The sequence below is a fragment of the Paroedura picta genome, chromosome 14, assembly GCF_049243985.1.
Source record: "Paroedura picta isolate Pp20150507F chromosome 14, Ppicta_v3.0, whole genome shotgun sequence".
Lineage (NCBI taxonomy): Eukaryota > Metazoa > Chordata > Lepidosauria > Squamata > Gekkonidae > Paroedura > Paroedura picta.
This window is the reverse complement of record NC_135382.1, coordinates 19,386,881-19,399,582: the sequence shown is the minus strand read 5'-3', so window position 1 is coordinate 19,399,582 and position 12,702 is coordinate 19,386,881. Positions and strand designations below refer to the sequence as shown.

The window sequence follows — 12,702 nt, the reverse complement described above, 5'->3', positions numbered from 1 at the left end:
AAATTTTTAGTTGTTAAAGTATTACCAGCCGTCCACAGATAAATGGATATATGTCTAGTTTTGCGCTGTAACCCAGTGGGTTTTTTTAATGTGCTGTTTGCGTGTGTGGAGAAATGCTCAACATCTCGTTTCACATCAAAGTAATTGGGTCTGCACTCTTTACGTGCTCACAGTGCCTTTCTACAGGTTAACAGCAGTGAGAAAGCTTCACAGCCATGGAGCACTTCAGTGCTATGGACATGCAGAGATGGCAACAGCTCCAGGGGTAGTCAAACTGCGAACCTCCAGATGTCCATGGACTACAATTCCTATGAGCCCTTCCCAGCATTCGCTGACGGGCTTATGGAAATTATAGTCCATGGACATCTGGAGGGCCAGTTTGACTGCCCCTGAGGATGGCAAAGCCACACCCACAGATTTGGGGTCCACAGCTAGATTGTACCTCCTTTGAGTAAGAGATGGAACGATGCAGACGGCGTCATAAAATCTTTGGTCATGCAGACAAAGAATCCATGTTAACTGGACAGAGGTGAAGAGCAGAACAGAGTAGATCTTAACAGATCTCTGCATGTCCAAAGATTTTATGACCTCGCAAGATCTCCCTAGTGCAGAGGTAGCGAAACTGGCTCTCCAGACGTCCACGGACTACAATTACCATGAGCCCCTGTCAGTATGAACCTCATCCATAGCATGGCAGGGGGTAAGTGTAGTCCATGGAAATTTGGAGAGCCACCATATGCCCACCCCAGCTGGAGGCTATGCGGCGTTATGAAGCCCAAATTCTGAAGCTGCGCTTTCCTTCAGAGGAACTGGTCTCTGTGGTCTGCAGAGCAGTTGAAATTCCGGGAGAACTCCCGTCCCCACCTGGTGGTTAGCAACCGCCTACTCCAACGCTCAAACCGCAGCAGGCAGCGCGACCAAAAGACCGTTGAGGGCCCCCCACCTGAGGCGCCTCTCCGTGACACGGCAAGACCCCAGGGGCGCCCTCCAGCCGGCCCTCCACGGCGCCTGGGCCAAGCCCGAAGGAAACACCACCGCGACCACCGAGCCACACTCCCCCCACGGACCAGGTCGACTGAGCCCTACTGCGCCTGCGCGGTTCAATGCCGGTCGGCCTCGGCGCCGCTCCAAGGGGGCGGGGCCTCGGCTTCGACCGCCGCGGGCCTTTTGTCCCGCCTTCCCGTCGCCTTGGAAGCACGCACGCGTCGCGACAACACTCGACAGAGGAACGAGTCCCGTCTAGAAAGTAGTCCGTTCCGGGGCAGCGGCCCCTGGCCACGGCGGCTTAGCCTCGCAGCGGAGCGGCCTCGGCGCGCTTCGTGAAGCCGCGCGCGTGTGCATGTGAAGGTCTCCTTCCGCGCGGCGCCTGAGGGCTGGCAGAGAGCGAGAGAAGCCGCGCTCGGCGGCGGCAGGAGCAGGAGCAGCAGCCCGCGCAGAGCCTTCCCCCCCTCGGCCCGGCTCGGCGGGATGTTCAAGAACACGTTCCAGAGCGGCTTCTTGTCCATCCTCTACAGCATCGGAAGCAAGCCGCTGCAGATCTGGGACAAGAAGGTGGCGGAGGGGGAGTGGGGAGGGGAAGCAAGTTTCTAGTCCTCGTGAAGGGAGGGGGCGCTTGGGCCGAGGCGGGGCTGGGTCTCCCATCACCAGCGCAGCCTTTTCTGGCTGTCCACAGCGGGTTGAGCTTGGGGACGGGGACTGCGGCCCTTCTGTGCAGAGAGAGCTTCACTTGGCATGTCTTTGCAGCCCTTCTCTTGCACAGGTGCTCCTCCACCCCGGAAGGGCTCTGCATCGCTACAGGTGCAACCTATGACCACCCAGTTACCTGGGAAAAGCCCCCCCACACACACACACACATACACACTAGATCCCTGGAGTCCTCCGTTCCTAACGTAGCGTCCATTAAAACCAATACATGTAGAAGGGGAGGGGATGCCAGTTGTCCTGCTATACTGCCCTTAGGCAGAGTCAGAGACCATTGGTTTATTAGGGCCAAAATCTTCTACTCTGACTGGCAGCGGCTCTCCAGGTTAGAGGCTTTGTACATCACCCACTATTGAATCTTAACAGCATTTGAGTCCAGTGGCACCTTCAAGACCCGCCAAGACTTACTCAAGGCATGAGGTTTCATGTGCAGGCACACTTCATCTTCATGCACACGAAAGCTCATGCCTTGAATAAATCTTGGTGAGTCTTGAAGGTGCCATTGGATTTAAATTTTGTTGTGCTGCTTCAGACCAACACGGCTATTCACTTGTGTCTGTATTGAATATTAATTAGGAGATGCCAGGTTTTGAACCTGGGACCTTTTGCATGCAGAGCAGGTGCAGATGTTGGGCTGCCTAGTCACGTCAATTTCCCCTTCCCTCCAAGCATTGCCACTGAGCTATGGCTTCTTATTTGAACTTCCTAACTAAAGAGTAAATAACCAATCCATGTATATAGACTAGCCTTTCTCAACTTGTTTACCATTGAAAACCCCTGAAACATTCTTCAGGCTTCAAGCAACCTCAGAAGTGGCATGATTGTGCAGAATATGGCTAGGAAGCATAGCTGTGTACATGCCCACCCAGGGCGCCTCCCATTCCCACCTCTCCAGGCCCATCATTGGCCATTTGGGGGTGGGGGGGCAGCAGGTTATCATGACCATATATGCTCATATCACCCAATGCATATTTATCAAATTTTAAATATATATTTTAAAAATTAATTAACTCCCACCCATTCATGAAACCCTCCAAGGGCCATCAAGAATTCCCGGGGTTTCATGAAATCCTGGTTGAGAAAGCCTGATATAGACAGTGTAATATAATCAATGCTTTTGATAAAAGCTCAGAGCCTCAGATGTTTTCTTAATAGTGCCCCAAGACTATTAAGAAAATATTTGAGGTTCTGTTAGTCAGCGTGCAAAGCTGAGGCTCTTCCACTAAGCTGCAGTCCCTCCTCAAAGCATGTCAGGCCATTGGTCTATCAATACAGATGACACCTATTTGACTGCCGTAGTGTGAACCGATAGACTGGACGTGGGCTAGTAAGTGAAAGCTTAGTCCAGACAAAAATAAGGTGTTGCTGGCAGATAATACAGATGGGGATTGTGGCACCAGCCTGTACTGGGTAGAGTTGAGTTTTCTGTAAATGGGTAGGTTTGTGGTTTGAGAGAGTATCAACCACCGGTGGAAGCTTGGATCTCATGTGTGCTGTGTAGCACCTTTTAATCACGTTCAGTTGGTTTGTCAAATGCATCCCTTTTTGGAAAAGCGAGAATTGTCCACACCAGTCTGTTGTTTTCTAGATAACTGATTTGCATGGGTTGCTTTTGCAGGATGTTTGGGGACTTCAGTCAGCTCAGAATGTAGCAATGATCAGAAAGATGGCATGTTACCTGGCAGCCAACTCATTGCTGGACATAATTGGAAGACCTGGGATGACTGAAGGACTCCCTGCTCCCAAATGAGCTTACCTGATCTTCAGGAAAGACCCACTTTGTGTGCTTTCCACACCCACCCACCTTCCTCAGTAAGGTGGGTGGGAACCAGAAGGTGTGCTTTTGGGTGGCTGGCATTTTCATTTTTGAATTGCTTCCTGTGTTAGCTCACTTGCTGCTCAGGCTTTTAAGTGCTCTAGGCTTCTGGTAATAAATCATACCTGATTTATATAATTTAATCTCTCTGTCAGCTCTGTTGACTAGTCAGTGTCTTGTGGCAGCTCTGATGCTTCAAGTTTTGGTTAATATCAGTGATTTTATTGTATTGTTATTGATTCTCTCTAAGATGCAATGTGTTCAATATATTAAGTATTGATTGCATTCAAACAAGCTTTTGGGAGGCTCCAGTTAGATTTCTGTGCTTTTGCCACACCCAGTTGTCGCTTGGTCCTGCTGTTTTTAGGAGGTGCTAAATTTGGGGAGTATTTATGACTGTTCTGTGCCTGGCAGGCATTCCTTGGGGCAAGGATCTCTGCTGCTCATGAACATAATGGGTTATTTCCTCCTTCCCCTTCTAGGTGCGCAATGGCCACATAAAAAGAATCACGGATAATGATATCCAGTCACTGGTGCTGGAGATCGAAGGAACCAATGTCAGGTAGGACAGAACTCTTTGTGACTATTTACCCATACTATTGAATGTTTCACATATGCAAGTTATACACACAATGGCGGTTCGGAAGAACAAAGAGGATATTAGATAAAACTGCATTTAAGTTAGTATCAGCATAGACCTTAAAAAGAGCCTCTTGTGGCACAGAGTGGTAGGGCAGCAGACATGCTGTCTGAAGCTCGCGCATGAGGCTTGGAAGTTCAATCCCAGCAGCCGGCTCAAGGTTGACTCAGCCTTCCATCCTTCCAAGGTCGGTAAAATGAGTACCCAGCTTGCTGGGGGTAAATGGTAACGACTGGGGAAGGCACTGGCAAACCACCCCGTATTGAGTCTGCCATGAAAACACTAGAGGGTGTCACTCCAAGGGTCAGACATGACCCGGTGCTTGCACAGGGGATACTTTTACCTTTACCTTTTAGACCTTAAAAGAAGGAATGACTGACTATTAAAATTGGTGTAAAATATAACTTGACTATATAAAAGTAGTACAATCACAGCAATACATAAATAATGATGTTATATCTTGATTAGATTTTTCCTTAATACAGTCCCCATTACCTGTTGCTTAATTAGTAGGAAAATACATTTAACCTAACAGAAGCACAAATGTACCCATTCCAGTCTTTTGGATACATTTTTCCAAATCCAGATTGTCCCTGGATATGTGGTGTTCTAGGTGCAGGATGGTTGCATGCAAATAATAACTGATAATGATATCCATTCACCAGTGACATCTATAACACTCGCTAATTATGGTGTCTCTTCCCTGTATTCCCTTTAATTCCCACCTGATTCCACATAATGGATTTGAAAATCCTGAAATAATTGCAATAAATTAATTAGTCTTTTGAAACAAATTCTTCAAAAAAAATCTCTTTAAAGTATCCTGAACAGTGGCAACCCAAGCAAAGACCTTTTGGTTGTGGTGCTGAAATTTTGGCTGCTTCCAGTTGACCCAACCCCTGGCATGAGAGCTGCAGCTGCTGATAAATAGATTTTAACGTGCAATCTTTCTTCTCTGTGTCTCTCTTGTTTCTCTCACTCCCAGTACAACGTATATTACGTGTCCTGCTGACCCAAAGAAGACGCTGGGAATCAAATTGCCCTTTCTGGTGATGATCATCAAGAACCTGAAAAAATATTTCACTTTTGAAGTACAGGTGAGTAAGCTGTTGTGGCAAGCCCAGGTGAAACTGGGGTGGTGAATAGAGTGTCGTGAAGTGCACAGTTTTCCAGTCCCACCCCAAGAGGAGAGTTGTCATTCTTCACCTACAGAAGGTCACCTGCCTAGAGCTGCCCAGTTCATCAGCAGACTCACAAGCAAGCTTCCAAAGGCATTGACTTGCTGCCAGCCAACACAGTTAGGATATTTTGGGAGGCAGATGTCCTTGCAGGGCAGGATTTGACCTACAACAGGGGTAGTCACACTGCGGCCCTCCAGATGTCCATGGACATGGGAATTGTAGTCCAAGGACATCTGGAGGACCGCAGTTTGACTATCCCTGACCTACAATATAATTTACAAGCTGTGAATTTATGGGGAAGAGGACTGGAAGTCCTGTTCCTCCCTTCCCTGGCCTCCTATCTGTACTTTCTCCCGCCCCCTACCCCTCTCTAGTTCCTTTTACCTCCACTGCCTTAATGTTCACTTTGTCCTTCCCCGCCTCCATTTTTCCCCTTCATAAGCTCTTCCTTCACTGGATTTCATTTTTCTTTCCTTCCTGGCTCCTTCCGTGATGCCTTGCAGCCTCTGCAATCTGTCTCTCGTCTTCTGTTCTATCCCCTACTTATAACATTTCCCACTCCTCTCTAGTGCTGTTTTCCCATCCTCCACCCCCCAGCCCCTGTCCTCTATCTCCTGTCCCACCCCATCCCACCCCCACTTCTTGGTAGGCAACATTTGACACCCTTGTCACTTTTTTTTTTACACTATGTGTGCATGTACAGAGATCCCTTAATTTTTGAGGTGGTTTTACTACGCTGTTTTTGTTTAAAATTATTTTCTGCAAAACTGAGGTTTCCCCAGGTTTGCATTAGCCTGCATGACCCCGCAGCTGAGATTTTTTTTCTAATCCTCATTTGGCTATTAGATTGATGATGGTCATTGAGCAGCCCCCACCCCCATTTCTGGGAGGCGCTCAATGATGATGAGTTGGCCTCTCTGCTTTGGCCTGCCTCTTCCCTGGACTCCTCTTCAGGATGCATGGTTTGTCTTCTGTAGGTGCTGGATGATAAAAACGTGCGCCGGCGATTCCGTGCTAGCAACTACCAGAGTACAACTCGTGTCAAGCCCTTCATCTGCACCATGCCCATGCGGCTGGATGACGGCTGGAATCAGATTCAGTTCAACCTGTCCGACTTCACTCGCCGAGCGTACGGCACCAATTACATTGAGACCCTGAGAGTGCAGGTGAGGGGCCTCGATCCCAGAGGCCTTTTCCAGGCTGTTGTCAGGTCACTGGCTCAGGTGGCTACAGGGAAGGGCCATTGCAGAGTCGGGTTTCAGATGACTTGGATATCGGCTGACTGGAGGGAACTCAGATGTTCTTATTTATTCAGTGAATAGCTAAACTGTGGGGTTTCGCTGCCAGTGATGCAGTGGTGGCCACAGGCCTAGATATTTAAAGGGGATTCGACAGATCCATGGAAGATAGGCCTACCCGTGGTTCCCAGACAGGTTACTAAAGGAAACCTCCACATTCAGAGGCAGTCAACCTCTGACTACCAATGCCAGAAAGCAACTTCAAAGGAAGGTCTTAGGCTCTAGGCTCTATTGTTGGCCATCTTGTAAGACATAGATTTTGGACTAGATCCTGCAGGACTCACATATTCTTAGGATAACCAGCAAGTATTAATCTGCAAGATAAACTACTAAGGCTCTACTTGATTGCTGGGAGAATTGTTAGTGAAGGCAGCTTTGTGAATGGCACGCGATTTGTAACCAAAAAGAGCATTGGAGGGTGATAAGAATATTAGGGAGAGACCGTCTGATAGCTAGTGATAGATTTTCACTGTTAAATTGAAAATTGTATTGGCCTGCAACCATCCAGCCGTAGAGTTTGTAGAGAAGGATATACCTGTTTGCCCACAAAGTCCCTCCAACCCATTGTTCTCATGGTCACCAGACTCTCAGGAACCTCATAGGGGGCAACATGGGAGTCTGCAGGGGGAGGGAAGAATCAGCAGAAATCACCACTCTTGCTTTCCCAAACAGAAATGTCATGATCTGGGGCCAAGGGACCAAGCCCTATGAAGATAGGTTGAGGGACTTGGAAAAAGGAGGTTGAGAGGGAACATGATAGCCCTCTTTAAGTATTTGAAAGGTTGTCATTTGGAGGAGGGCAGGATGCAGTTCCCATTTGCTGCAGAGGAAAGGACACGCAGTAATGGGTTTAAACTACAAGTACGATATAGGCTAGATATCAGGAAAAAAATTTTCAGTCAGAGTAGTTCAGCAATGTAATAGGCTGCCTAAGGAGGTGGTGAGCTCCCCCTCACTTGCAGTCTTCAAGCAGAGGTTGGATACACACTTTTCTTGGATGCTTTAGGATGCTTAGGGCTGATCCTGCGTTGAGCAGGAGGTTGGACTAGATGGCCTGTATGGCCCCTTCCAACTCTATGATTCTATGATTCTATTCCTTGAGGACACTGTGTGCTTGGCCACATGCCATTACATTTCCTTCTGGGTCACAATGAGGTTTTGCCCATAGGCTCATTTCAATTCAGTTTTTACAAGGCAGATGATAGATCAGCTTAAAATTACCTGGTGTATGGGCATGATTCCAAGGTCAGCGTGCAAAGCAAAGGAAGCATTCGGGTTTTTGGCCTCAGCATGCATTGGGAAAGAGCCCCTAGTTCGGCGGCAGAGCAGCTGACAGGCAGGCAGATGGTGCCAGGCACAGTGGGGAAGGCTGGAGGGGAGGGACAGTGCTCCTGCCACTTAGATCTCAGTGAGCTAGTGGCAGGCTCTTCCTTGCTGGGTTGAAATCAATGTGGGGTATAAACTTGACATGTAATTATTGCCAAATATACAAAATTGTACATGTATGCAAATTCAGTCAAAGGAAATACAGGCCCAAGCAATAACCTCAGTTCAGAATAAAATTACCTCCTAATTTAAAAGAGAGTCCATTACTGAATTTCAGCTAATTGGCCTTTCTCCGTGGTCAAACAATATTGGCTCCAGACATTACAATAATACAGTCGTTTCTTCAACCTAGACCAAGGCAAGATCATTTTATAATCATTATCTGTGGCTCAAGGCAGATATATAAATCAGAAGCATCTTCGTAGGTAATTTGCTGCTGTGCTTAGGCACACTTTCCTTAAATAATTGTTCCCCTATCTGCCTTTCCGAGGCAAAAACAATTTTTAGATGCAGAGCCAATAGTAATATAATGGACTGAACTGAGTAGTATTTAATAGTAACAAATTTGAATAAATATGCATCTTTTTGCATATTTGGTAATATTTATGCTGCAAATATGGACACGGAATTGGACATGGAATTGGGGTCGCAGTGGGTGGGCAGGTAGTTGTGAATTTCCTGCATTCTGCAGGGGGTTGGACTAGATGACCCTGGAGGAGCCTTCCAACTCTGATTCTAAATTTATACACAGAACTATTGGGCCCTTTTCTTTTGATTTCCTTAACCTTTCGGTTCCTAGTTGAAATGAGCGTTGAACAAGGGAGACCTCTTCAGCTGCCTCGGTGTCGCTGCTTTGGCTGGACTGCTGCCCACATTGTCTCAGACGATGCAGTTAAGGTTTCCCCTTCTGCCGCCACTCGGAAAGGAGTGGCACGGAGAGTATTGCAGCTTGCCTTGAAGCGTAGTGAACGTCTGCCAGGCTGTTTTGGAAGGGGGCGTGTCGGGCTGCTGCAGCCGTCTCTCTGACCCTGATCAATTTTTCAGATCCATGCAAACTGTCGCATCCGCAGAATTTACTTCTCAGACAGGCTGTATTCAGAGGATGAGCTTCCTGCTGAGTTCAAGTTGTACATCCCTGTCCAAAACAAGGCCAAGGTGAGTGGGCGTGCCGGAGGAAGAGGGGTTGGGGGAGGGGAGAGTGGTTTAACCTGGAGTAGAATTCTCGAGTAGCTCATAATGAAATAGCTGTCAGAGCAGAGACGGCTGAGTCAGTGTTCTGAAACTCAGTGCTGTAGCTGAAGCTTAGTGAAGTCAGGAAGGTCACCCCCACCTCCAAGTCCTGTCCTTGGGCCCTGGAGATCGGGATGTCGGCTGGGATGTTTCTCTGCTCAAAATCTTTTGAGCAGGTGGATTTGTGGTCTTGATTGTGCTTTTAACTGGTTGTCATCTTTGAAGTAGGAAAGTAATTACTCCCCAAACAAGTTCAATTCAAACCATGGTTTGGCTTAGGGTTGGACTTGAGTCCTCAGGGGGGCCCTCTCTCCCCTCTGGCACTGTCCCCGCAGTTCACTTTTCCAAGTGTCCACATTCTTTGAATGATCCCCAAACTTCGTCCTGGTATCAGCCATTTCTGGAATTGGCATGCTTGCTTCGAGCTTTTAAAAACTCTTCTGGATCTCAAATTCTCCAGCTGTCACCAGGACTTGACTGAAGAAAGTGTATGACCTGGATGGCACATTATGACCTAGGCCCTGCACAATAAACACCTTAGCTTGTTTACCCCTCTCTACTTATTGTGACATTACTGTGGGATCCTTAGGCAAGTTACTGTTACAATGGAGGTGGCCATACTAGCCTACAAGGCTACAAGGCTAGTATAGTCAAGATGAAGGTGGCTGCATACTGAGCACTTTGGACAGGAACTGCAGGTGGCTACTTGCCGCTGTCTGCATTGAATTCTCCCTGATCTCTTTGCTTTCACCTGAAAGCCAGCAATGGGGCTGCAGTTAAATTTACCATGAGCTTGCCCTTCAGCAAATCACTGTGACTCAATTGAACCTATAGAGACCCAATAGAGAAGAAGAAGAGTTGGTTCTTATATGCCGCTTTTCTCTACCCGAAGGAGTCTCAACGTGGCTTACAATTGCCTTCCCTTTCCTCTCCCCACAACAGACACCCTATGAGGGAGGTAAGGCTGAGAGAGCCCTGATATTACTGCTTTATCAGTGCTGTGGCAAGCTCAAGTTCACCCGCCTGGTTGCATGTCGGGGAGGGCAGAATCAAACCCAGCTCTCTTCCAGATTAGAAGTCCGCACTCCTAACCACTACACCAAGCTGACAGGATTCAAACCCTAGACCTTGACCAAATGACCCCCCTTACCTTGGAAAAATGATCAAGAGATGTAGTTTGGAGTTCCCGGGAGAGGGCTAGAAACATTGGATTTCAAATGCTTTGGAAGAACTGCAGAAGTGCTGACTAACCTTGTCTCCTTCCTCCTCTTTCCCTGCTTGCAGCAATGATGATATTTTTATGGGAAGCTATTGAAGACATGCACTATGAAGACAGGTGGAATTTTTTTTATTATTCAATATTTAGGTGTTGATTTGCATAGAATAACTGTTATTTAATAAAGCTGTTATCTCTAGCTCTGGGGCAGGACAACTCTAACCATGTCATTGTTCGATGTGAGGAACGACCCCCGATCAGGCTTTTGGCTTAAGGTCAGCCGCTGTGGATCTGCAGGTTCTGATCTTTGTGGACACCTTGTGCCCGGTTCAGATGCCAACGGCTTCCTCATTATTATTATTATTATTATTTGCTCTTCCTGTGTTTGATGCCTGCTATAGATATGTGTGGCCTGCTCTCCCTCCAGAAGCAATTATTAAATATTTGATTCTCTTTGTAAGGCTGGTTGTGGTGCGCACTCTTCTCTATGATTTGGAAGTCTAACGGCTTGCTCTCGCTCTGGAAGCAATGCTCTCCTCAACTAGGTTGTGGTGGATTTAAATTGGCCATGTGCTGCATACACAAGACCACTGTCTCCAACACAAGGGACGTCTGATCTGCAGTGTCACCCATCCATTGGCTTACGGATTGCACCATGCCCGTTGTAGAGAAGCCTTCTCCAAGTACCTATGAAAAACTCTTGCAAAAATTCCAGCTACTCCTTGATGCTTGGCTGTAATGGGATCGCTGAAAGTGGTACCATGTAGGGGGAGTTAATGTTGGGCATTTGGGTTCTTCCTGCAAAAAAAAAAGTGTTTTATTTGTGTTCGTGATCAAGAAAGATTTTTAATATATAGGATAATTCTCCTTCCTCAAGGGGGAATTTCATAACATACCCCAACCGAATTATCCCGTGTGAATCTACAGTGGTCAGTTCTGTCCCCAGTGCTTTATAACATCTACATTGATCACCCTTCAGCCTACTGAAAGCAGGAAAGTAGCTAAAATTTATATAGTCAAAGCTAGTTAAATACCACAGGTGAAACAGTGTTGGGGGGAGGGGGACAGGGACAGAAACCACTGTATGCAGTTCAACAAAACCCTTGGCTGAACAAAAATAACTTTATCATTTATCATTTATCATTTATTTCCTGCCACTCTCGGCAAAGCTGGCTCGATACCTAAAGCTCATTAAATTGGGCCAGGCTGATGGCTGTTTGGATGGAAGGTCATAATTGAGGCACCATCACCAAGAAAGTCCAGTCCCTGGAAGTGACCAGCTGAAGGGGGGGACACACAGAATGCCTTGGAGAAAAAATTGTTATGGGGCTTGGTATCAGTTTGGCAATAACTGCGCAATAACTGGTTTTGAACCAACCAAGTGTAGTTGTAGCATTCCTGAACTAGGGCAGGAAACGAACTGGAGGATGGTGTAGAAACCAAAACTCAAACTAGCTGGGATGGTTGTTGGATGGGAGAGGTTTTGTAAAATGGCTGTTCTGCATTTCCCCTCCAGGATGTTACGCAACTTGGGGGTGGTTTGTTTGTTTGGATTTGGTGGCCCTGTGCAGCTGCACACTGGCCGTTTCCTTGGGATTGGCTGGGCGCTACACAAAAACCCATCAGCTCCTGGAAAGAGGTAATGCTGGCCAGTGAAGGGATTTGTCCTTTTGAATCTTTAGCTGACTTTGTGCTTGTTTAGCCTCTTGATGCTCATGGTCCTGCTTCTTCATGCTCTCTGGACTACCCAGATGGGGTGCTGCCACCTCTGCAGACAAGACGTGAAAAGGATCTGTCTGGAAAAGGATCTATCTGATTCACATCCAGGTGTCACAAATACAAGGCAAGAAGCTTGACCTGGGCTTCTGGGTAAGGAAGGAGGAAGAGACCCCCAGGCTGAAGGCAAACCTGGGTAGACAAAATTCAGCTGTTGTAATATAATGGTGTCTCTGGAGGCCAAAAAAAAGTCCTGTCTATTTTGGCCCGCTTCATCAAGGCTTGACATGGCACCAGTGTGCGTATGTTCCAATTCTGAGCCACAAAGCTCTTACGCACAAAGTTAAGGTCTGTGGCACGCACCAGAAGAGCAACCCAACTTTGCCAGATCTGTTGCTTCCCTTCCTTTGCAGGGTAAGCAAAATTCTACAGCCATCTGTTCTTGGCAAGGAAAAACTGCAGGCCGAAGGAGATTGTCCAGCAGTCCTGTGGACTGGCTGCTGCCCAGCCCTTGGAACCAGCCGTGACTAGGAGGACGGTATCAACAGCCTTCCTCCGCTTGTGCTCTCCCATAGCTT

The 12,702-nt window shown here is 47.4% G+C and overlaps 1 protein-coding gene across 1 annotated transcript; it reads left to right on the top strand.

Annotated features, from left to right (window-relative positions):
- Positions 1 to 1,223: 1,223 nt before the first annotated feature.
- Positions 1,224 to 10,868, top strand: CFAP20 (cilia and flagella associated protein 20). The gene is made up of 6 exons (XM_077310107.1): positions 1,224 to 1,551; positions 4,000 to 4,079; positions 5,143 to 5,254; positions 6,316 to 6,504; positions 9,007 to 9,117; positions 10,477 to 10,868. Exons 1-6 carry the CDS (start codon positions 1,468 to 1,470, stop codon positions 10,480 to 10,482), a joined length of 582 nt encoding a protein of 193 aa, XP_077166222.1. The 5' UTR covers positions 1,224 to 1,467; the 3' UTR covers positions 10,483 to 10,868.
- Positions 10,869 to 12,702: the final 1,834 nt, after the last annotated feature.